The sequence below is a fragment of the Motacilla alba genome, chromosome 4, assembly GCF_015832195.1.
Source record: "Motacilla alba alba isolate MOTALB_02 chromosome 4, Motacilla_alba_V1.0_pri, whole genome shotgun sequence".
Classification (NCBI taxonomy): Eukaryota; Metazoa; Chordata; class Aves; order Passeriformes; family Motacillidae; genus Motacilla; species Motacilla alba.
Genome location: NC_052019.1, coordinates 45389933 through 45415797, shown reverse-complemented (window position 1 = coordinate 45415797; position 25865 = coordinate 45389933). Strand labels below are relative to the sequence as shown.

Genomic DNA, 25865 nt, shown 5'->3' with positions numbered 1-25865 from the left:
CAACAGTCTCACAGGATGAAGTGTGGCGAGCCCCCAACTGTTTCCCATTCAAATGAATTATGAGTCCTCGCTGCTCAGGGGCACCCTGATAAGAGACCATTTGAGTAGAGTTGTGAGACTTGGGGAATATCCACCTGTCAGGATGGTCGCCATCCCTCAAATAAAGTAAAATGGGGGAAGATATCTCAGGAGAGAGAGAGAGAGCTAAAATAAGGAGAGAGGATGTCAAAAGCCTGCTAAGGAGAGCTCAGGGGAGACGTAGCCCCCGGTTCAGGGAATAGGATGTGCTAAGGATGGGGAATGCTCTAAAGGAAATGCAATGAGGCAACATGAGATGACTTGGGAGCCTACCCACCGTCCAACATCAAAGTCTGACTGCAGAGAATGTTTGATCACTTGCTGCTTAATGTTACATGCTCTATATTGATGCCAAAATTATTGGCCTGCTGCCTTAGTGCTACTTATAGTACTTCATTCAATTTGCTTGCTTTCCTATTAGCTCGTAATTTTCCCTTTTTTCAAGAAACATCACACGAGGATAATAAACTACTTACTCTTGATGAAGAAGAACCGACATTTTTGTGGTCTGCACTTGTGCTCCTTTCCATTTAGAATACTCCCAAGTTATTTCCTTTTCCTGCAATGTAAATAATGTGTGAAGTATTTCATAGAAGCATTTATTGTGAAAGGTGCCCAACAGATTTCGTAGTTTGTTTCCTGGGATTACAACAGAATTAACTTCATTATCCCTAAGCACTCCATAACAGATGGGTGTTTAGCCTGGCCTAAAAAATGCCCAAAAGTTTGTAATTCCCCAAAACTATACCTTTGGATAGTTTATTCTTAAAATTATCAAGTATTCCATCAGATTTTTCCCTACCAGGTTCTGAAATTCTTACTGCTTTACTCTTCAGATGCTTAGACCTGGGGCGTTTTTAAAATCCCTCTTTTCATCACCCAAAATTACTGTGTTTGTTCTATTTTTCTAAAAAAATAAGGGACTTTGAGTATCAATATCTGTTTATAGTTTAATCAAAGATGAAACAGTACTTTGGATTGGTGTGATGATTTATTTTTTTGTTAAACTGGGATGTTTTTATTAATGCAGCTTAGGAGCATGCTTTCCTTTCAGGAAAAAAGCACTCTTGGTTTGTCAGCCATAAGTTCCTAAGTATCTTAGTCTATTCTCCTTCCTGTAAATTTTCTTTTTCTTTAGGCTTCCCAGTATATATGGATCAGTGGTGTCCATCGGTATTGGTGCTTTTTGTGTTGTGGTGTTGGTGTTTTTAATATGTTTCCAACCATCCCTTTAAGATTACTTTTTTAATCATTGATCCCTCCCTGCTGATTTAACTACGACCATTAAGAATTACTTGTGGTCAGATGTTTATCCAGTGGTGTGTTTTCTTTATCATGCTGGAAAACCTTACTCTTGAGATTGATCCAACAGTGATGTCATCCAGCCACTATCCATTGGTTTTCAACTGCTGCTTTTCCTTTCCTGTGTCAACTAGTTAGGAAAAGTATGGAATAAAAACTGTTCAACTGCTGCTAATATTTTGGCTTCAGTGAAGTGGCTGAATAGTTGCCAAACTATCTTTCCCGTTCCTGCGGAGAAAAAAAACCCTAGAATAGCTAATAAAATAACTGCTTATCTTTCACTGACCAAACCCCAACCCCTTTCTCCCTCCTCTACCAAGTGTTAGCCTGTCAGAAAGTCCACTGGGCATCATGTGTGTCTCAAGTCATCTTGTTCCACCCCCTCCATCACTTCTGGAATTCTGAAAGGCAGAAGTCTTCCCAACTCAGGCCGCATCACACACCCATCCTGAAAGTGTATGAACTGCAGGGAGAATTATGAATAAGAAGTTAAAATCATCTTATCTTTCCTCCACAACGTGTAGTAGTTCTTTTATTCTTCCTATTTTGTTTGCTCAGCAGGTGACAGATTTGGCATATTTAGTTAGAAGCTGAAATGAATACATTTATATGGTTGTAAATTTAATATACTCTCTAAGATTCTAAGCTGCATTCTCATGTAGGCTGAAAACAGGGCTGAATGGTGCATTATTGGAGGCTGTGGAGGTCATAAAAAGCTGCAGTTTAAAACCATGACACTGATGGTGGCTGCTGGTGGTGGAGGCTGTTTGAAGGTACCTGCGGACATTCCTGTATTCCTTGTAGTCAAAGCTGTGCTCCCTTCTATAGCCACACAACAACTTGTGTAAGATGCACCCAGTTGAGCTTGTTTTGAAATTTTGAGTGGGTGTTTTATCCATTAGGCCACCCAGTGTTTGGCTGATACCAAAGACATTTGTGGGATTTGTGTTAGCTGTGGGAGGGTTCTCTTACCAAGTCTCTCTGTGCAATATGAATATGTTGACAATGACAGGAAAAAACATATAACTATTTGAAAAAACTACAAATAACATAAAGGGGTCAGCTCAAAAAGAGGTTTTTTTTATTTCATGTTAAATCCTATTTTAAAAGTGTTGCAGAATTCATACTTAATTTACACCATGCTCAATTTTGCCATCCCTGTGTTGAATAAAGCTTTATATCTCGGATAGTTCATGCACAAAGTGGGCACATATGTGCAATGCTTTTTTGCTGTCAAAGTATCAAGAACAATATTCTTATGATGTTTTGAGCTACAGTATGTCTCCAGAAATAAAATTAGATTATTAGTAGTATTCAGTTTAGTTGGTAAATAGGGAAAAGTTTGATTTCTATTGCGAACAGTGCTGATTTTTAGATGCTTGATTATATTAAATGCTTTAAAAATTATTCACTTGTTGGAACACTGGCAACTAATATCCAAATAATTAGCACTTTTTCTGATGACTGTCTTGCATTGCTTGCAACAAAATCAAATTTATTCCTAGAGTTTCTAGAAAAATCAAAAGTATTTTTTAAAAATATAGTTAATCTACAAAGGGATACGATCAGCTAGTCATCTGATAGATATTTGCCAAATATTTAATTTTTTTGAAAGCTTTTATGGCTCTAAGGATTCTGTTCCATTGATTAAATGCTCTTAATTAAAATAACATGCCTTATTACTTTCAGGCTATGCCCAAAAGCTGCTTTTAGGCATTGTATTTTCCCTTGGGTATTGTCAGCTGGAGAAACTGCTGTTTCCAGGTCTTCTGTTCATGCTTGCAGTTTCCAGTCAAGTCCTACTGACAGCATTCTCAATAAATTAAGCTGCAGGAAGTCCTTCAGAGTAGGCTGATATGCTCCATTTTGCAAATGCTACTTGTTATTATCTTCTTTATTTTTTTAACTTGAATTGTAGATTCTTCTCATACAAGTACTAAATCCCTATTTTCTTTTTATATATGACTAACATTATGAAGAAGTCCTAGTTGAGGAGGCTGTGAAAACATTTGTCAAACTGTAGTCACACAGTTGAAACTCACCAACGTGATACTTCATGAAATACTTAATTTCAGTACTTACCTAAGAGGTGTTGGCTGTGACAGAGCAGAACATCTTTACTGTCACAATAAACCAAGTGGGCTAGGCAATGCCCTTTAATCAGTTTGATTTAATAGAACTTAATTCCCAGGTATGTTAGCTCAGTAAGCCATATAAATTTCTAGAAGCTGTCATATGCTTGGGGATTTTGTCATTGTTGTGTTGCCTTTCACTTGTAAACATTTTCACACAACCAGCTTTTGAGGCTTAGTAGCCCCAGATCATTCATGTACTTCAGTGGGTCTCTGTTACAGTTTTATAGACTTTACTATGTATAATGACAATGTCTAGAACTATGTAAATAATATTCAGTATGCATCCATACGAAACCCCTTCAAGATATATCTAAAGGTAGTATCGAGTTCTTGTTTCAAGTCTGTTTTACAAGGAGTTAGTTGCCCTATTTCATGCTGTAAATTAACCCACTGTAACACATTTCTTGCTTGCTTGCTGTAGGACTAATGATTTATTTGAAGGACACAAAAAGTCTGAACTCCAAAGAGGAAAAAAACGGTGCTATTTATACAATTTGGCTTAGGAGCTCGCAAAAGGTTGTAGGAATGTATGAAGATGAAGTCTTTTCCCAAAACCTGGTTAGAGGTAAAAAAGAAACAGTCTGGGCATGAGACTGGATTTAAAACTAGCAATAAGAAGTTAGTGGATTATAAAAGCAGGAAATAATAATTACAAAACACTGTTGGGCTTAGTCCATGTGTCGAGTGTCAACTGCTTTTTGACTTTTTTTCCTCTGAATGCTTTCTAAAGACAATGGTATTGTTTATAGTTTCTCCAGAGTATTTGCAAGTTGTCTTTTTTGGACTTTGCTGAACTGTGCTCAGCATGTTGAGGTGTGACCACATGGCAAGAAGCAGAAAAGAAATGTCAAGGCAGCACCTCTAGAAAGATAACACCTGTTTACATTTTCTGCTGCTACCAAAAGGAGACTTGTTGAATCATGAAAGAAATCCCTGAGGCCACATTTATGTCATAAGTTCTGTGTGTTATATGGGATGAAGCCTTGTCACATCTTAGTGACAGCTTAAACCTCAGCTAAATATGTTTGTACAGCCACATCACCTTGAGTAGTGATTTTTGTCAGACATTTGAAGCAAAGAAATGTCAAGTGTTTCAATGGAGCAACCTTAGATAAAATGCAGGATTGGTAATTTCATAGGGACAGAAGTAATATCAGTCTCTGATGTTGGTTTAAATAGTGCTGAGCAGCGAAAGAGGAAGTGTAAAATTAGGATGAAAACTGTAGCTTGGATATTAAGTCCATAAGAAATTGTGGGCATGTCTACTTTTTTTTTTTACACTTTACATGCGATGGTGGAAGAATAAATGAAGAGCATGCTATCATTTAATTTGGGTAGATCTACTAATGATGATTTTATAGGAATCTGAACTGGAGGTTATTTTATAACTTAACACATGCATTTGCAACAGATTCTGACTGTAGTTGAAGCAAAAAGAGTTTTGTCCTGAATAGCTGGGACTCGAACCTGGAGAATTTTTTAGCATGCCTTGGAAATCTTTAGCAGGGTGACATACATGTTATAAATTGCAGTTTAAACTTCTAGCTCTGCTAACACAGGGAGTTAACCCAGTTCACTTTATTTGCTGGATACCACACAGTGGAGTTTTAAGATAAATAATCATATGTTGGATCTTGGCTTGTCTTTAAAGCTACACTTGATGTTTTCTTGATTTAAACTGAACCCTGATAACTAAGGAGGAAAAAAATTACTATGAATCAGATCATACTGCATTCCTTTTGATAACTGATGTGTTTTCCAAAGAGGACACTTGAAGTCAGATGTAACAAATGGAAGCAGAACTTACAAAGATGGGGTAGACTGCCAGGGATGCTCAGAGTAATGTTTTTATGCCACAAAAGCACCTTGAAGGTGCAAGCATGGTGGTGTCTGATGGGGAGGAGTAAGAGAGGTCTTGAGTCCAGTGCTCCTTTATGTCTTGTAATACAGAATGATGATGGCTGAATACTGGATGTCAGTTCCTTACTACACTACATTTCTATAACAGTGAATTCAATAGTTTTGTGTATAAGTCACTATGAATAGCCATTTGTAATATGTGCTTTGTCAAACACTTCACAGATAAAACAGATATTTTGAGATAGTGTGACAGATACTGTACATTTTTTATATAGCCAATGAGATAGGAGACAAATGAACATTGCACATTCAGTCTGGGGCTGACATGGTGGATTTAGTAAAATGGATGTAATGCATTATTATTACATTATGATGAACAGACTATCCACCTGCATTACAAATAGCATTACTTAAAACAGCTAAATTGTTATTTAGAGCAATGTTTGTCAACACAGGGATCCCTCAGGAGGAGACTAGGGCAAAGCCATCAAAGCTAGGATAAAAAAAACAAAATCAAAAAACCCAAGAAACATTAGTCGCTCTGTTTTGTTTAAACCCATACTGGAAATCAGCAGCTCTGGAATAATCTATCATTTGTAGGGCAGTGGCACATGCAGGTCAGACCCTTAAGGCAGGTGTGACAAATCCCCATAGCTCTCTTACACCTTTTGCAAGTGCAGCTCAGTTTATTCTGAGACATTCCCAGCGTCTGTACCTCAGTCCTAGCCCTGCTCTTGTAAGGCTCTTGCTGGCACTTGCTGCACACAGCTGGGGCCTCCAGCAGCTGCCTGTGCAGGGCTCTCCTGGGGCTGCCTCTAGAAAGCTTGTGCCATCTTCACATCCTCTAGATTCCCAGCTGCTCTGCAGGTCAAAAAAAACTGCTGGTTGCTTTAAATGATGGCAGCCCATCCCAGGCTGCTTCTGGGGTTGGTGTATTGCCCAGAGTTCTGAGAGCATGCCTAATTCTGCCCCTTGGCACATTTCCTCTGCAGGTGTGTGCAAGGAGAGAGGAAGCAGCTTCACGGTGTGATTTATGACTTCAGCTCCCAAACAAAACCTTGCAATGGTAATGTATTAAAGGAGTTGGGCAGGGAACCAAATCCATGGACAGCGAAGAGTGTATCTAGCTGCATTTAATTTAATTTACATTTCTTGCTGAACAAAGGTGGCAGTGGTAAAGTATCTTTTTTTCTCTCTGCTGCATGTGCAATGTGCATCTTTAAAATGCATCACTCTTCTTATTTCTATTTCTTTCTGGGAATGGTTCTTGTGCACTTCTCTTCCAAGATTGTCCTTTGGGAGATTTGCATATCATTTATGCACCTTTGGGGAAAAGTATTGCCTGGGACTAGATTTGAGAAATGTGGACCAAGCCAAATGTGGCAGTTTTCCAGACTGTAATTGTATTTTATTTTAAGGCAGAATGATTTTACAGTAGTTATGCAATAAACATATGTAATGCATATATGTACAACTTGTGTAATTCATCAGGCATATGAAACAGAGCAATTTGAAATAAAAAGTTGGCACTCACATAAAACTAAAGGAAATAATATTGAGTAAAACAAGGAAAAAAGCTTCAGCACTAAACTTTGGAAGTCAGCAAATTCATTCTGAGTAGCATACCCATGTCTTCATAACACAGCGCATTACTGTCAGCGTGTTCTAAAAATGATCATGACTTCCAGCTCAGGATATGAAAATTGGGCTTTCTAATAAAAGCAAAAGAAACATCTTGTGAAATTAATTTGTTGCTATTTTGATATGCTGGATATTCAATGGGAAACATTCGTTTAAATTTCAGTTGTTCCATAGACTGTCCATAGAAAAAAATATTGCAGTGTATTAACATAAATCATCAAAAAAGTCAGAAGTTGGATTTGCTATGTTTTCTTGAAGCCCCTTGGAAAATGTGCTGATTATTGTTTCCAAGAGCTTGTGCTGCTCTGGGTGAGTGATATCACATGTGGTGGTGAGAGCCATGTAATTAGCATGTGTTTCTTAGGCATCTTTGACCACTCATCTGTCTCTTCCAGAATTGCCAATTGCCTTTCACAGTTTCTGAAGTTACCACTGGTTTTTGGTTTGGGTTTTTTTTTGGGTTTGTTTTTTGGTTTGTTTTTTTTTTTTTTTGTACTTTGCTTTTCTTTTTCTCCTCCGAGCACTTACAAACTTTCCCAACATGTCGCATTTGCTTTGTAACATAAAAAGCACTTCATGCTGGATTATTGACTTCTTATTGGGATGAGTGTCATATTGAAAGTTATTTTGAATGATTCCTAGGAAACAGTTCTCAACATATTTTCTCAGTAAACTTTCCTGTCTCCCAAGAATATTTTCATGTTGCTGACTGTTGTCAGAATTCTTATCTTTCTGTTTCTGTTGAGTTTTTACTGTTTTGTCCAATATATAATACTATAAACACTCCCATACTTGGATCTTGATCCTGAAATAATGTTTTCTGAGGATGAAGAATGTTTTATAATAATGTCTATAAAATCCTGCATTTACTTATGGCGTGCAGATATTTTATTAATATTAATGAATGTGTAATTGAAATTAGCAGATTCCCTTGGAAAGGTAAACTATACTCTTTGTGTTTTGATTTTAAAATAGATCTTTGTTTCTTAAAACACACTTTAATCTTTCATTCTGCTGGCATTTAAGTCCCATTTCGTTCCCCTGAAATTCAGCCTTCCAACTTCTGTATAAGAGTGATCTCAAGAGAAGCAATTCTGTGCAAAAGGGTTTTTTTCCTGGATAGTTTTTGTGACTTTCCCTCTGAGAGTCATGGTAAAATGGCTGAATGTTTGGATCTAGATCTGAGGAAGAAAAAAAAGGACAATGGCTTCTAAGTGGTACTATCAGGACAAAGAGAAGTTATAGACATATCTATGAATGTCCTGTTTGTAAATCTGTTGTGCAATTTTTAGCCTTTTATTGAATGGCGGCATGGGGAGATACTAACTACCATAGAGCTTTTACTGTCCTGTGATCATTGAGCCTATAGCTCACATACAGGGTTATTTATTTTTGGTGTCAGAGGAATCCAATCTGATCATCTATCCCTAACACAAGCCAGAGAACCAAACTTCATATGCATTTCTGAGAGCCTGTTATTTTTTTTCTGGTTAAATTATGGAAAAGGGCCTTGGTCTAAGTATGTTACGTGGTGGTGAATCCTCTACATCTTCAATGAAATGCTCCAACAGTCAATAGCCCTCTTGAAATCACTCTTTCTAAAATCAGCTGTCATTCTATCTTCCTCTCTTTAAGATGTACTGCAGAGCTCCCTGCTATCACAAATGTCTTCCTTATGTTGTGACCTGGAGTCTGTGGTCAGTCACCACTTGGATTTGTCTGTGATGAACTAAATGGGTTGAATTTCTTCAGTCTCTTACTATAAGACAGTATTTTCAAGATATTGAATCACTTTGTGGCTCTCATTTGAGCTATCACCAGTTTGCTGAACTCCTTTGGGGAGCTCCCAGTGTACTACTTATGGTCTCACTAATGCTATATGCAGAGGGTCATATCAGCTCATTACTCCTACTTGCTATATGCTATTTCCCTGCTTATGCATTAAAGGATTGTATTAGTTCTCTTGGCCACTGTACCTCCTTGTGAGATTTACTGCTGAGAGGACTTGGAAAAAGCTCAGAGATACTCAGACAGCAGTTGGGAAGACCTTATTCACTAGTAATGGCAGGGGCTCCTTCAGGAAATGTGTCAGCGATCTGGAAGGCTTACAGTAGTGATAGAAATGAGAGCAAGTCCTGGCTGCACCTCTCCTTGAGAAATACTCAGGTTTGCTTTCCAGCTAAAGCACAGTTCATTCCTGTGGTTCCAAATTCTACAGCTTTCTTTCCAGACCCAGGAGAGCCACGACATCACGCATACGCAGCATGCAAATACAATCCTGCTTGCTTAGCTCAACAGCCAGGCAGTGGCTGCTGCTCCCATGGCAGTGCAGAGAATTAGAAAATGATGTGCAGTCCTCTCTGTCTTTGCTTGCAGAAATATCCACAGTGGCTTTATTTTCCCTATCTCTGTGACTCCAACAATGCTTTTAAATAATTTCTTCCCATATAAAAAATTGTTGTTTTGAGGTCTAACAAAGTCCTTGACTTAATTAGAAGGGAGCCCTCATGTGTGAAATTATTGGTGCCGTCATGAGATTATTGTCCCCTTCTGAAGCAGTAGAAACATACTGCCCATGCAACCAAATGCCAGCAACCTGTATCTTTGCTGACTGCCAATGTGTCGACCAGGAAAGCAGCCACAGTAGAGAAGATTTTGACCTGTTTAGTTTCTTCTTTTTTGGCTTCAAGGAGTTTTGGCGGGTTTTTTTTGGTTTTTTTTGTTTTGTTTTGTTTGTTTGTTTGGGGTTTTTTTTTGTTTTTGTTGGGTTTTTTTTGGTTTTTTTTTCTTGTTGTTGTTTTTTTGGGGTTTTTTTTGTTGTTGTTCATTAATAGGGGATTTTTGTTGTTGGTTTGGGGCGGTTTTTTTAGTTTTTAGTACATGTTTTTCATGGTTTACAAAAAATAGGATCATGAAAAGGATTTTGTAAAAATTTTGACAGAATTTTTTTCAATAATATTTTATTTCTAGTAGAGATTTCACTTATAACTAGTGCCATATATTTTTATGGAAAACAGTAAAGGAATAAATTACGACTAAGCAAAAGATGCTGTTATGAACAGAAAACAATTGACTAATCTTCACATATAATAAGAAGTAGGTCTGTACACTCACTGAGAAACTCTTCTGGAATTTCAAATAGAAGAATAGTGAAAATTGGGCATACAAAGTCAATACTGGTGGTCAGCAGCTATTTTCAGTGTCAGTTGACCTTGGACAAAACAGCTGTGTACTATACCTGCAGTTTTTTCTTTGGAGGTTCAGAACAGAAATTTCTCTGTCTGCTCTTTCTTTGTCTTGTTTTTTCCTGTTATGTGATGAAATGACCCTTCTCTGTGTGATGTGATTGGATCCCAGTCAAAGCCTGCTTCAGACGTGCATCAGCCATGCACTTTTTCCCTTATGGCAAAAAAAAATGCAGGACTGAGGAGGTGAAAAAGTGATGATTTTTTTTTTTTCCCTTTCTAAGTAGGTATCAGTTCAGAGAGCAAATGGGTCTTCATAGGAGTACAGTGGGCACAGATTATCTATGAGCACGGGTTTTGAAGGAGGATATTGTTAAAACTGGACCTCCTTCCTTTGGCATTTCCAGACTAACCTGAAAAATAATTTCTTTGAGGCTGACAGAGTATTCAGACGCTGTGAACTGCAAAAACCACTGTCTTTTCTAAACCTTCATTAGAAGGGTGAGGAGGCTTCTTTCATGTATAAAATGATTGTCTGGGATTACCCCATAGTCTAAATTAAACTTCAATGGGCTTCCACTCTTATCTCATGTGCATTTTTATTCTTGTTATTTTTAATAGTTAGAAAAGTTTAATGGATAACATTGGTTAAAATCTCATCAGAGTGAACCTTGCTTTCATTTGTTCAAAAAGAAACTCTGCACTCTTTTCTTGTTTTGACGTTATGGTTAATTACCCTCCAGATTCATCCAGATAATTTATGTCACTGTTGGGGGTACAACTTAGAAGTTTGTGCTTCATTGAGTAGCACAGCATACAAAGGCTTTAGTTTAATATCACAAAATCTCTTACTTTGGCTTACCTGAAAATTGTCATGCCCCTGTTTTGTTGAATATAAATAAGTCAGTTTAGTAGACTTGGTTTAGAAAGGTGCAAACCTCTCAGCTAAAAAAAAAGGTAATTTTTTTGTGGTTTAAATCAGTTGTGGTGTCGTACAGACCTAGGTTTGACTAAAGTAGCTTAAACTTTGTGTTTGAGAAAAATGTGTTTTCTCAATTAAAGGGGCATATGATTCTTTCATGCATGCCTGATTTTGTATCCAGCCACACGATTAATTCTTTGTGCTTTTGTCTCATTTATTTTTGGTTTTATTTTAATTTTTTACTCTTTTTGCCCTCACCCTGTTTGCATGTTTGAATTACTAGATCACAATGAAGGATAAGGCGTGCTAGATTTCAGTGCTCTGTTGGCAGTTTGGGAATGACAAATGAAGGCAACTAGTCATTTGATTTTCCTGCCCATCTGCTTTAATCATTAAAAAAAACCCAGTGAATTTTATTTTTCTTACAGAAAAATCAGAAACTTATAATTGGGTTTAAGTCTTGGCAGAGACCAAATCATCCTGTATTCTACATGATCCAACTCTATCTTTTGTGCTTTTCACAAATGGGCACCAACAGAGCAGCAAACCTCTGCACTTCTGATGCTCCTCAAAGGTGAGTTACTGCAAGTGCTGCAGCATTGACAGCTTCATTCTGCCCAGCCTAGAGCCTGGACTCTTAAGTGCTGTGAATGCTTTTATTTTCCTAATAAAATGTGAAGCCTTGAGAAAATAAGGGAATCAGAGCACATTAATCAGAATTACCAATGTGAAGACTGTGACAGAAATTTGAAAAAAACCCAACCACATAAACAATGGTTCCTCTGTAAGAAAAATAATTTCAACCCAGTAAAAAATTGATTGGTAATTCAAACCAGAAATTGCCCTGACTGTAGAACATATATTGAAATATTTCATGGGCTGTTTTATCATTGCAACTTGTTGACATTATTTTGTACTTGTAACTTCATAGACTATAGTCATTTTTCACATCAGCATCAGACATCTGCACAAGCATTTGTCATGCTGCTGTTGATTTTTTCTTTTTCTTTTTTTCTTCTCCCCCCTTGCCTCCCGTTGGCTGATGGAAAGCTATAGCTAACAGAACAATACAGTGGAATGTGAAGGCTATCATTAGAGGGCAAAAACAGACTTCAAAGAGGAAGCACATATGGTTCTGACTTTTATAAAAATGGCAGGTGGACATGAAAAAAGGTTGATTTCAAATTTATTTTCATGATAGCTGCAACTTCTTAAAAGTCCAAAGTGATTAATTTTCAATTTGGCATTCCTAATATCTGAAATAAGATCACAGTTTTACAACTTCCTGAGGCAGAGAATGAGAGTGACAAAGTTTTGTTGGTATAAAACAATGGCAACCCAAAGCAAGAGGGTTCTTGAGCAGCAAGAAATGTTTTGCAAAATGCTTTCTGAATGTAAAGCATGTATATGAAACAAAAAGTTTCTGAATCAGCCTGTTGTGAAGCACATGTTAAACTTGAGCATGCTGGGTTAGATTTGAAAGGAGAACTTTTTGTTTATAGACTACTATGTGTCACTTGCATTACCAACTGAAATAGCAATTGAATACAAAAGACTTGAATCAAAATGAAACACCACCACCACCCCAAAAATGCTGTCCTCCCCTTAGTGATAGGTGTTTCTTTTTATATGAAGGAACACATGACACTTAATTTTCATTTCTGCATTATTATATGTCATTTTAAATCTAGCATCTTAAATCCTTGTGGCTGGAAAGCCAGAGCTCTCTGCACCTGTGGGTGACTTGCTGATGATGTGAAAGAATCAGCAACTGTCATTTCTAAGTACAAGTTGAATTTGTCCTTCTTATAGTTGCTATATATTGTATTTTAATTGAAAAAGAATGTTAGCCATCTTGCCCATATACGTTAATATATTAAAACCAGTAGATTTGATAGAAACTATTTCTGGTGGGATGTCCTGTTCAGTGCTTCCTAGAAATATGGCAGAGCTATTACCAATGGCTCAAATTTAACTGCAACTTGCATGTAACTGGGTTTGGATTCCTACCCCTGCTTTGCTGCTACTCTGATGAGAAGATTTCTTCTCTCCTGGTTCCTGCTAATTCACTTCTTATTTCTTGCATCTTGTTCTGAAATTTTGGACTATTCAGAATGTGTCATGACAGAACCTCACCAAAAGGGCATATATTTTGACAAAGGTATAAATTATACAAAACTAATGATGGTCTCTCACATGGATGATTATTTACCATTACTCCTAAACCCAAAACTGTATCAGGGTGGATATATTGCAATAACACCATTCTCCAGCAAAATCAATCAAACAAACAAAAAATACCCATAATTTCTTCTGTCTTGTTATGTATCCTCTGAAAGTGTCAAGAAAGGCTTAGTTTTCCCTAAATAAAAAATAATTGAATGTCTTTTATCAAGAGATGGGAATTAAAATAGGACTGTATTCTGGAAGTTGCCTGCAGACTGGGACTTGATTATTCGTTGTTTCTGAAGAAAGATAATCAGATATTTTATTACCTCTCTGAGAACAGTACTACATTGTTTTCTCTAGTGGGAAGTATTATTTTAGTACCTGAGACATTAAGCTGCTAAATTGCATCTGTCCTCAGGAAAGAGTCTCCAGAAAGGGCTTTGTAAGGTTTTCTTTTGAGGTTGGTCTTTCTTTTATTTCTGTCAGGGTTATGTGGGCTTTTTAGGGTGAACTAAAGAGATGAGAACTTACATATGAGATGTTGGTCCACAACAACCAAGCTTGAATTTGCCGTTGCCATTTGCCACTGGATTGGAATAAATGCTTTGTCAGCAATTTAGTTTTCAGTGCTTGCGTTATGGGGCACAAGTCTTTCCTAGCTAAAAGCAAGTATTTTGGGGTGTTTACCTTTTGTATCAGGCAAACACTCCCACCAGACAGTCTTGCTTATAAAGCTTCTACCCAGTCCTCTCAATAAAACCACTCTCTGGATCACGTGGACAGAGTGGGGACCATGCTGGTTCAACTAAAAATGGTCCATACCTCCATCTTCTCTGAGGTCTCATCAATCTCCTCTGCTGGAAGCCTGGTAGCCACATTTTCAATGGTTCCCTGAAGGTAGATATGATCATCAAAAAATGTTTAACTTGAGCACAATTCTTACATTTGAATCATTTTGCCTAACTCCTTCATGAGTATGGAAAAATGTTTCCTTTTGTCAGTTAACATTATATGTTCTGGATTGTTGTCAGGATCTGTCTTCAGACTACTTCCTTCCTAGAAAATTTTGTACCACTGGAACTGCAGAACAATAATAAGAGAAGTGCTAAGCCTGCCCAAGGGGTAAAAGAATGCAACCACTCAGCCCTTCCATCTCTTTCAGTGGGGTTTCCTATCAGAATTCAGCACTGATATTTTCAGGAGTTACTGAGTGGATCCATGCATGTGCTCATAAATTTATTCCTAACTTACACAGAGAAATACTTAAAAATCAATCTGCACTCTTTCCATTGACAATAGAAACACACCCTTTGTACTTGTAAAATTTTAAAAGCTTCCTTCTCTAGAAAACTATGAAGGTACCATTGGCAGAGCTGTTTGCTCCTTCTAGCTTAGTCCCTCTTCATTTCCTAATATCTGATGGGAAATCATCAGAAAATTCTTATTTTTTCCAGTTAAAAATCAGTGTGAAAGAAGGGGCAGCAGAGAATAAATTTTGCCCTGTAGAAAATGTGGACTAGTTCTATAAATACAACACAAAAAATACACATTTTTTGACCACATACACTATTGATTCCATGTTCACCATAAATGTTGTGGTTTATGTTTTGGCATCTTTGGGAAAAATGAGCAGTCCCATAGCTGGTTTTGTTTAGCCAAAATTCAGGTTTGACTCAGTTTTCCATATAATGTCTGAATTAATAAATTTGAATTAGACTGTGTTATAGTGTGGACAAATAACACATAGGTGTCTTTAAACAAGGCATGTATGAAGCATCTTCATTATGAATCCTTTCCTTTATTTTAATTAAGTGAAAAAGATTGGTCTACACTGGGAAAATATTGAGGTAGAAAACCAAGTTAGGGAATATAGGATGGAAACAAAACCAGAGAAAATATTTTAATTAGAAATTGCAGTGACCACAGGATTATTACAAATGCAGTGAAAACCATTTTCTTCAATGTGCTATGGAGAAGGTAGACATGATCTATGGAAAAATACCCAGTCATCAATTAATTTTCTATTGATAAAAATTATTTTAATCAAAATCACTTTTTTACTAGGCCAAGAAGGATATTTGATGTTTCTTTCTGTTGTGGTTTAACCCCAGCTGGTAGGTAAGCACCACACAACCCCTCATTCATTTTCCACTGATGGGAAGGAGGTAGGAATGGAAAGGGCAAAAATGACAAAACCTATGGGTTCAGATAGAGACAGTTTAAAAGCTGGAGCAAAACTAAAAGCGAGTGAAGCAAAACAAGTAATTCCTTCAACACTTCCCATAGGCAGGCAGGTGTTCAGTCACCTCCAGGAAAGCAGGGCTCCTTCACATGTAATGGTGGCTTGGGAAGAATAATGCCATCACTCTGAATGTCCCCTCTTTCCTTATACCCCAGCTTTATGTGCTGACCATGGCGTCACATGGTCTGGAAAATCCGTTGGGTCATTTTGAGTCAGCTGTTCTGGCTGTGTTGCCTCCCAGTTTGTTCACCCCCAGCCTCCTCACTGGTGAGGTGTGGTGAGAGGCAGAAAAGACCTTGACTCTGTATGACTTCAGCAGTAACAAAAACATCTCTGTGTTATCAACATTGCTTTCAGTAAAAGTCCAAATCATAGCCTTGTATCAAATGCTCTGAAGAGAATTCTCCCTATCCCAGCCAAAACCAGTATGCATTCACTCTCTCCAGGAGTTCACCTAACACTGTAGTCTTTGAATACAGGGCTAAAAGCAGCTGTCATGTACTTCCTTTCTAACCCAGAGAAGAGTCCTCTGTAATGGTGTTGTTCTTGATGGACTTCTTTATGTCCTTGATGTCCAATCTATTCCCCATGATCCCTGGTGTGTGAGATACTTTATTTCTCAAAACAGCCTACTGCAATTTTTTTCCTATCCTAATATTTTCCAACATCTAATCTCTTTAATTTTAGCTATCTCATTCATCCAACAAAGAATCAGAGTAGAATAAGGTCTTCAGGTATTTCAAGACTTATAATCTACTTCTCTTCCTAACTAAATAGTCCAGATTTCCCTAAATTTCTTGTTGTACTATGTCAATAGCACTTCTTCTTTCTTGTCTTTGAACACTCTGAAATTGGTCCACATAAAAAGCACCCCATGCCAGTTATTTCTCGTCCTCCATTTGCACAGTTATTTATACCTACATTACACTTTTCCTAACTAATTTTTAGAGTGTTTCACCAGTTTTCAAGATTGTTTTAGTCTGTGTTTGCTTTCCAGCATACCTTCATTTTGCTTCACACTAAGAGAAAATTTAAGAAACTACTCACTAATAATGAATGTATTTGTTTCAGTAGGTGAATGATTCTGGGTGATTTTACATTAGATGGAAATTAAAGGATGAGGAGCACATCTGCCTAATAATGTAGTAACCTCTATTAGAAGAAAAAAAAGTGTGAAAGCAAAAGATTTCAGAGTCATCATTCACACAGGATGGCTGGAGTGTTGCTTAAAGTAAAAATCTAGGAGCTTCATAGAAGCTATTACCATTTGCTGGAAACCTTAGGGTTTTGAAGAAGTGGACTATTTTGAATAGGTTTTAAATAAAATGTTAAAGTATTAATTAATGTTTTCCAGATAAAAATATGTATTCAATATGCCTAGAAATTCTCTGTACCATGTCTGCATGGTTAGACAATACAATCTCCAGAGATACCTTCCAATCTCAACTATTCTCTGACAGGTTTCAGGGTTTCCAATTTAAAAGATACTGCCCACTACAGTTTAGGAAGTAGCACTATTGTCACAGCAGGAGGTATCTCCAAGGTTGTCAGTTCCTGGATCATTTAAAAGTCTTCAGGTACCTTTTGTTCCCTTAGGAATTATTGTAAAATGCATGAGGAGACCATTTTCCAGTATCCATTAAAGCAGATGAGAGAACATTTGAAAGACCCTGCATTCAAAGGAAAAAAAAGGTTGTCTCTGTCTGGGAGGGGAAAGGTATCAAAAGTGCGAGAGTCCTTGCCTGTCATCAGGGTAAGTTGTCAGTAACATGCAGGTGAATATATGTCAATATTCATGGGTGCTGTTCATATCTCATTAAGATAAATCCAGAATATAATTCCAAGTAAGCAGGAGTTTGCACGTGCGCAGAGAAAGAGGTTGAACCCGATATCACTCTTATTGTTTTGCCTCAGCCACAGCTAAGTGCCCAGAATTGTGGTGTTCTGTCCTCTGTTTTTTTCAAAGCCAACTCAAAATGTTCTGCCATAGCTCCTGTTCCACTCTTGACATGATGAAGAAATCACAAAAACCATAAACCACTATAAAAGCCTAGTTTTACTGAGTATGATTGCTAAGCATGAGAAGAGAAAATCACAGTGGTCTAATTGCTGTTGTGGAGCCCCAGGAAAGTCAAGTTATTAAACAAAATTGGCTGTGCCCCTTATTTGATCAACTTCTAAAATAATTCCTAAAATTAAGATGTAAATACTTTTCTTTGTTTGTAATTCAGCTTCCAGTGGCTGCTAAAGTATTCAATTGAGGCATAACATTTTAAAGCCTTTTAAGAGCCAAATAAAATTATTACTTATAAATTATTAAAAGCCTTCCACAAATGGAAAAATACTTACAGAAAAGTCCTTCATAAATAATGTTCAAACTAAATTAAGTAGTAGTATAAGGAATGCATTAAAGTTTGCGAATGAGATATTAGCAGTGTGCTCCCTTAACCTCAAAGTTATGATAGCTGGAGCACTTGCTACCCCTTCGAAACCTTGCAGCTCCAAGCCCTGGCTCTCTCTGGGAAAGAAACATGTGGTGCTACTGGAGATTGGAAAAAGAGCTCGAGGTCAGGGGTCGACACAGTAAGGGAGTTTGCTCTTTAAGAGGTTATCTGTGGATCTGCAAAGCCAAAGTGCAATTGGGTTCTGTGATGTGATTTTAGTGAGTAATTGTATATGATCGTAGGTAGTTTCAAAGACAAGGTTGGAAGATTTTTCCAGCCTGCTTGTGATATCAATTTTGGGGAGTCTGTGTAGCTTGAGATGGACAATGCAGTTTCTTCAGAAATTGTCATCTGAAGTGATACAGCTGGTAACTGATTCCTTTAATTATAAATTTAGCAGACTGGTAATATGTTTTTGTATTTCTCATCCCTGAGATTTCTATTGGGTAAATCAGCAGCTTTGTAGTCTTGTACATTTTTTTGCCACTGGTAAAAACTCATGTTTGCTTTTAAGCTGGAACTGCATCAGAGAAAATTTTGCATGTTTATTAAGACAGTACGAGTCACTGTAATTGATCTGCCTGGGTATTGCTTTTTCTTTGGTCTATGAGTAGATAGTTTGCCAGTGGGTTATCAAGTTACTGGCTCTTGATTATTCAAAACAATGTGAAACAAACATTTCCTATTGTTTTAGTTGTTTAGGGTTTCCTTGATTAAGCTGTCACCGCTGTCAGTTATGTTCTTATAAGCCTGCTCGGATCTATTTCATGTTAAGAAAAAGCTCAGATAAATCCAGGAAAGCTTAATGTTTATCCAATGTGAAAATAATTACTCAAAAGTGTTATTCTTAATCCAGATAATTAGAGTGAGGAAGGAGAGATCAGTGTCATTGTGAATTATGCCCTGGCAATTGACTCTTGGTCCTTGTAAGTTTCAGGTGAAGATGTGAATGGATAAAGGTTAGATTAACCATAATCCAAAGTAGCTGCAACCTAAATCTGTTATGATACAAGGATGATCACTTAAAAAGAGCTGGATTGTGGGATTGTTTCTGGTTGGATAAGATGCCGCTCGACTGGGACTAGTCTTAAAACATGCTTAGCACCATGTCACTGCAGCTGTAAGCACTTGTGCACGGTTTCAGGCTGCCACAGACTGCAGGACTCTCCTGCACAGTGTAATACTACCCTGCCTTGCAATATCTGTGCTTTACATTAACATGCTTTACCCTGTGTTTCATGGAAAATAGACGGTAACTTATGCAGAGTGATTTGCTCAATGATCACTTCTCTGTGCTGTTAAACAAATTCCTTTGAGTTCCCCTTTTGAAACATTCTGTGCATCTACATGTAGTATAGTGTGCAATGGTACAGGTACAGGGTTATAAAAATTGACCAATCAGAAATGTAAAAGGGAAAAAATATTTACTCCCTCTATTTTAGTTTATATAATGATTTTGTAGGGTTACTAATTATTAGAAAAGGAAAAACATAACAATATATTTTATGTAAAGATAAGGTTTGCAGATGCTTTTCTCTCTGAAGTTGCACAGTTTTCAGAAATCCATTATAAATTAACACCACTAAATCAAAACAAATTCACTCTGAATGCAGGAAAAGTAGCATCAAACAGGGGACGTGCAAGTATTAGCACATACTGGAAGCAGAAAGTATTTGATGCTTCAGACTTCCCTGTTTATAGATATGGACATAATGGTGACAGCCCAAATGACAGTATGTGTAGCAACTCTGTAAACATATAGACTCTTGAATCTCAATGGTTACTAACTGGGAATAACACCGCTGAAAAAGGAAGAGAAGAGGGCGAAAGATCGTTTATTCAAAAACAGTGCAGGAATCTTTGGTCTCAGCAGATAGTTTAATTGCATGGTCCAGTCTTTCTCATTGTTTCTCATTGTACAAATGGAAAATAAACTAAAGAGAGTTTTTTCTTATTATTCAATTTTTCTAATAAATTGCATGCAATTACTCTGAAGTGATACATTTATGCAGATCTCCCTCAGCCTTGCTGGAAAACTGGAAGCAGCATTCCTTGATACGTGACTAAGGTAAGGAAATATTTAAAAAAGTAATTAATGGAATGCAAAAGCTTATAAGAGGGAAGTACTTTAATACACACTTGAGCTAGAATCTTCTCTGTGAATAATTAAAATTATTTGAAGTTCATTTCTGGATTTTTAATAAAGTATGTTTCAATAAGTCTTGTTCCTGGTTTTAAACGTTTCTACACTTAACTCATTACCTTCTTTTTGTAGTTATCTTTATAATTGTATTACTTTTTCTTAAAAGGAGTTTTAGGTAATGTTTATGTTTGTCTATGTTTTAAAAGTAAATTCTGCAAGAGGCATAAAATTCCTAAGTTTTGTTCCTAACATAAAAATTATTTATTTAGAGCATCACATGAAAGTGTTATTTCTAATTCTACATTATATTCTATGGATTTCTATCTGTATAACTATTGAGTTCTCCTGCATCCTAAACTCCTTGCCTTTAAAATGATGTTTCATGGAAGTATATGTCAGTAAGAAAAATTTTCAGACTTATGTCAGAAAAGATTTTAGGGCAGGGATTTAAGTGTTCAAGCTTTAGAATATAAGTCAAATTTTAATTAAAGTAGGGGAGGAAGAAACTTCCCCACTTGATAGCTCATTACAAGGGTGTATAGCACAATTTCCTCACACCTTTCAGCAAAGGCTTTTAGTGATTGATACTGAAGGGACCACTGGTCTCATGTAACATAGTCATTCTTAAGTTAGAGAAAGAGGAATGTAAGAGAAATTCCCATAGTATAAAGGGCAATAAGAGCTAAATGTAGACTTGCTAATGCAAATTCTGACTCTGAAAATATTAACATGGAAAAACTGGTTAATAAGGCAAAATGTCCCTTCAGGATTGAAATTGGAGAGAAGACAACATCTGGACATAGGTGGGTAGTGCAGTTTTCCTTAGTGGAAAAGATGAGTTAGGACGAAAATGAAATGATAGAACTTAGAGTTGAGCACTCTCAGCCCCTTCTGAATTTTACAAGTAGACTGGTAGACAGTTGACTGTCTAAGTCACAGAAACGTCACTATTGATTTATAAGGAAAGTAAACAATAAAAAGGAAAATAATACCACTAGTAAAAGACCTTGAAAGTTTTAGAAAATTAAAAAGTCAGTGAAACCAAAGGAAAAATGATACCACATTTCGTGCGTTGAAGAAAAGAGAAACTCCCGTGGAAATATTTGTAGTGTCAAAGACCACAGTCAACTGTGAACCAGTATCTGCAACTGTGGGTTCTTTAAATAGATTGAATTGTTTAAATATTAGGGATTATAGAAACTAATAGTAGTTATCACAAAGGAGATAATATAATTAGACCTAGCAAAAGAGAAGTAATAAAATAATTTCAACATCAAGTTGCAAATAGTTACAGAAGAGAGGAGGCTTTGCTCTGAGGAAATTGAAGTAGCTGGTAAAACTGTGACATTTATCATTTTAAGCAGCTTCAATGTTGAACAATGACCAAACTCTGTCAGTTTCTTTGAGTAGTGATGATCCCAGGAAGCTCAGGGAATAGGAAAAGAGTTTCTGATGAATCAGGCTGACTTTTGCTACAGGGTGAACAGATTGTTTCCCTGTTCAGCCTCTCTGAGGTCTGGAAGCCATACGTCAGTGGAAAAAGCCTGGGCTGATTTCTCTAATTTCCCAGGATTAGTGGGGTTTTAAGCTAAAATTATGATCTTCTGTAACTTCCATTAGTGTACCAGGAAGCATAGTTCAAGAGTAAAACAATTCTTTCATTGACTTAAAATTTTATCTATTTATTTGCATGTTTAACTTGCATCAAACCGGTTACATTAGCATTTCAGAACTTTATGAAGTATTATAAAATAATACAGAAAGAAATATTAGAATATCCCTTGTTCTGAGACAGCTGTAATTTATTGACCATGGACAATTAAGAAAGAAGTAGGTACCTAAGGACAGCCATGAAACCAGTGCAGATTGGTCACAGCTAATCTATTTTTGTAACCCAACAGAGCTTTTCAGTTTCAGAGAAAGAGGAATTTTACTTGTGTTCAAGAGCAGTTCAAAGCAAATTGAAAATTCAGGGAATTGTCATTGAACATACTTCATGTTTCCTAACTTGCAAGAAATTGAAGTGTTTTTTTTAAAAAAAAATGTGGAAATGCACAGACTGTATTTATTTCTAGAAAATATAGCTGGTTTTGTCAATGTTTTCTAATATTTTGTTCTTCCATCCCACTAGACAAAAATAAACTGGTTTTCTTGGGATTTTGGCAGAGAGTATGAGTGTTTGTTTTGAATCACATAAGAAGTACATTTTGTCCATTAGCCTGTTTCTGACAGTAGCCAGTAAATTAGTACAAAAAAATGTCCAGTAGAGAATATTTTCTATCTTCTAATGATTTAAGCTTTAGAGATTTCTTTTCATAGGCTTTACCACATCATTATATTTTAGTGCATTTTACTAAATTTCATTAAATTTATCCAATTGGATTTGATTCTACTTACACTTGTGGCATGATGCAGCAATGACTTAAGTAAAACAAGTAATGAAATCATTGATTATTTGAAAAGAAAGAATTCCTGGTAAAGTGCTTATTTTTAATGGACTGCCTAATAATGTAATTTAATATTCCCTAGTTCTCTGTTGTGAGACAGTGGAAATTTTTATTTGAGAACATAAAGAGGGAACAAATTCTCTTGTACCATGTTTTCACAGTGCTGAAGCATCCCAAGTCTGGTTAATTTACCTGTCTAGAGAATGGCAAATGTATATTTGTTCATTCCTTGTCATCTTCAGTACACTTCTTTGTATTTTTGAAGCTTTGCTATATTTATATGAACAACATCCAGGCTTCAAGAGGTGGCTGCTACACTAATGACTTATACTACCCTCTATTTTTTATAGAAAAAATATTTTACCTGTATATTTTTCTTTTGCTACACATTGAGCTGGTACTTACTGTCCACTATGTGTCCATAGTCGCCTTCCTTAAACTTGACAATATTATCCATTGTGATATTACTTTGATTGCCTTTCCTGTCTATATTTTATTTTATATCATTGAAAGTAAGTTTTTCTTTCCTGGTGTTGTAATCACTAAATATTTCTGTGACCAAATGATTAATTTTTGTGGTGCCAAAATTATTTTTGAAAGTCATTTATGAGGCAGTTGATCTGCACAGAATCCTATGAATGTCCACTGACAAATGTCCTCCATTTTGAATTTTCTTTTTAATCTGTTTTCCTATTTAAAAATATTTTATTTTAATTACATGGCCTTTTATCTTATTCTGCAGAAGATTGCCTTAAAAATTACTGGCATGGACCCCCTTTTTAAAATCTATTTTAATAAATTAATGTATTTCCAGCCAATTTACCTGGCCCAGAGAACTGCTTCTACTTCTGCTCTAAATGAGCACAGACACATTTGATTAAAACGTTGGACAAGCTGTATGCAGCTTTACTTTGCAGTCAGCGCTCATCTTGCTCAGACAGGCTTTTACTTCTGCCCAAGATCTTTGGGAAGATAACAGCTGGCTTCTAAGTTAGAGGATCAGACCTTACATTTGGTTTGAGTTGTGAGCAGCATGTCAGTTTGGTTGTCATTTTGTTTGGCTGATGCTTTAGCAAGAATAATAAAATATGTGGGAATATGATTCCTCAAAATTGGAGGATGTTGAATCCTTGTCTCAGGATGTTGAATAGGACTGAGCTGTCCCTGAAGCTCTCTATCATAAGTATCTCCTTTACATGTAATTCAATAGTCTATGTTATGAAACAAAAAGTAATATCAAATTATTTATTAACAGCACCTTTTGATTACTGTTTCTTCACTCCTGTATTACTTGGAATCAGCCTTGCAAGATTATTCATTAAATTCTCATTACTGGGGTAGGTTTTTAGAAAAATGTGTCTGTCAAAAGTCCATTACTCCAGAAAGTTTTTCTGTAAATATTGTGAATATTTCCTGCATTAGCTTAATGAAATCTGAATATCCCTGGCTTAAACAAGAGGGGTAACAACATAGGCACCTACTAGTGTGCACATATGGATGTATTTTTAAAATGGACAGGTAACAGTTTTAGCAGTTCTAAAAGTACTGTTCCTTAAGATAAAACCTTTCCTTCTCTAAATGGCAGAATGACTGAAACTACATTTAATAGGCACAAACATAGATACACAATAGAAATTTAATAAATTTAGTTAGTTAAACACAACTAGCTCTGTTCTGCAGTTTGTTCTGTTTCATTGCTCAGTATTAGTACTGGTGAATTATAGCTTCTGCCTTCTTTACAGCCCCTTCACACAGAGGGCTTTGCTGTTAAACACAAGATGACCATGAATGCTTGAGTCAAACAGGCTTCCCTCTTGTTAGAACCAGAAATTAAAGGAAATTATTTTGTAGAATTTGCATGTATAAATTTGCTAAGTGAATAAATGTTTCCTGTTCTAAAAGAAATGAATTCAAAGGCATTTTTAGTGAAATTAATAGTTATGCCATTTGAAAAAAGGGATTTGTATTCCCTAAATTTGCGTGAGTTCCTTCTCAAATGGAAAATCTCCCATGTATGATGTGTTTTAAGGCGTTATTGATGCTAGGGGTTTTTTTTTTCCCCTCTCAATTCCATTGTGGCTGCAGACTTGCAAGCCCAAAAGGGACACTTAGAGTCATTTTTATAATAGGAAACTAATAATTTTATGTCCTATTGTATGTGAAATGTTTGAACAAAATGCCTGATATTTGAACTAATAAATCTTATGATCTCTGCCGCGACCCTGTCAGGTGATTAATGTACATTTTGGACTAGCAAAGTCAAATAAGAAATTTTCTTTGGTTGGGACACCTGTCCCAGAACACATATCCAGTGGCATAGTATTTCTGGAGCTCATCCTCTTCATTGTCATGCCCATAAAGAAAGCTTTTTTCAAATTCCACAGGTCTCATGTCTGGCAGTAATAATCTAATATATAATGCAGAGAGAGTGAGTAGAAAGAAAATCTGTTTCTGTTTTTTCATGCTCTTCAAATGCAAGTCTTTCAAATACTGCAAGACACAAGGCTCTCCTCATTTCGGTATTTCTCATGTGCCTGGTGGTGTCTGGATGCTGTTTGCTCCAATGAAGATGAAGTTCCTCTATTAAGAACAAGCTTTCTTATACGTTTTCTCAAGCTTTCTAGTTCTGATCAAAGGACTATTACTGCAAAATTGTTTATGCATTCCTGAATCCCATCCTAATAATAAAAAATGTGCACAAAAAATACTATAAACCAGATTTATCTGCTTGTTTCCAATTAGAGCATTCAGGCTAGCTTTGGAACTTCAAGTGCTATTTCAGGTAATTTCTAGCAGCATCTGAAATAATTTACATCTGATATGTTTATTAGGAGTCTCATTTTCAGATAACCTCTTGGGTATGTTTTTCTTTCCCAGCTTAAAGATGGGAGGTTCTCAAAAAATAGAGATTACTCTTACTTGAAACCGGTCTGAGATGTGGCACTGTACACACACTCTACTCTCTCCATTTACAAATTTCTTCCTATTTAAGAGAGCTAAAATAGTAACAGTACATTTCCATTTTCTTTCCATGACTTTCTATTTCTCTTCTTTCTTCTTTCCCCTTTTATATTTCTTTTTTCCTTTCTTTTTTCCTTCCTTCTTATTTTCTTTTTTTTTTTTCTTAATTTACCCTGGGCCTTGATTTGTTACAGTTTACAGTATTGCATAGACCTCATAATCTGTAAGTCCTTCTGGGCTCTTTTATTGTGCAGTTACCTTTGTGTGTGAGAGATGAGACTCGAAATACTAGATGGTGGCCTGAAATCCTGTTCCTAGATCCCTGTGAAATACAGT

The 25865-nt window shown here is 36.4% G+C and overlaps 1 protein-coding gene and 1 long non-coding RNA gene across 4 annotated transcripts in view; both read left to right on the top strand.

Annotated features, from left to right (window-relative positions):
- FAM241A (family with sequence similarity 241 member A) overlaps window positions 1-25865 on the top strand; it is a 449214-nt gene that overhangs the window by 55051 nt on the left and 368298 nt on the right. For 2 of the 3 annotated variants that reach the window (XR_005256778.1, XR_005256779.1), the window contains exon 4: window positions 6368-7446. Coding sequence is in view for 1 of the 3 variants with exons in the window: in XM_038135579.1 (XP_037991507.1) it covers window positions 6409-6441; window positions 11552-11697 (179 nt within the window). In the remaining 2 variants the exon portion in view is untranslated. Of the gene's footprint in view, window positions 1-6367; window positions 7447-11551; window positions 11698-25865 lie in introns of those variants that run through there. The other variant, XM_038135579.1, reaches the window with a different exon arrangement.
- On the top strand, window positions 14909-25702 carry LOC119700441. The gene is made up of 3 exons (XR_005256781.1): window positions 14909-20046; window positions 20889-20924; window positions 23824-25702. It is a non-coding gene; the product is annotated as an uncharacterized LOC119700441 (long non-coding RNA).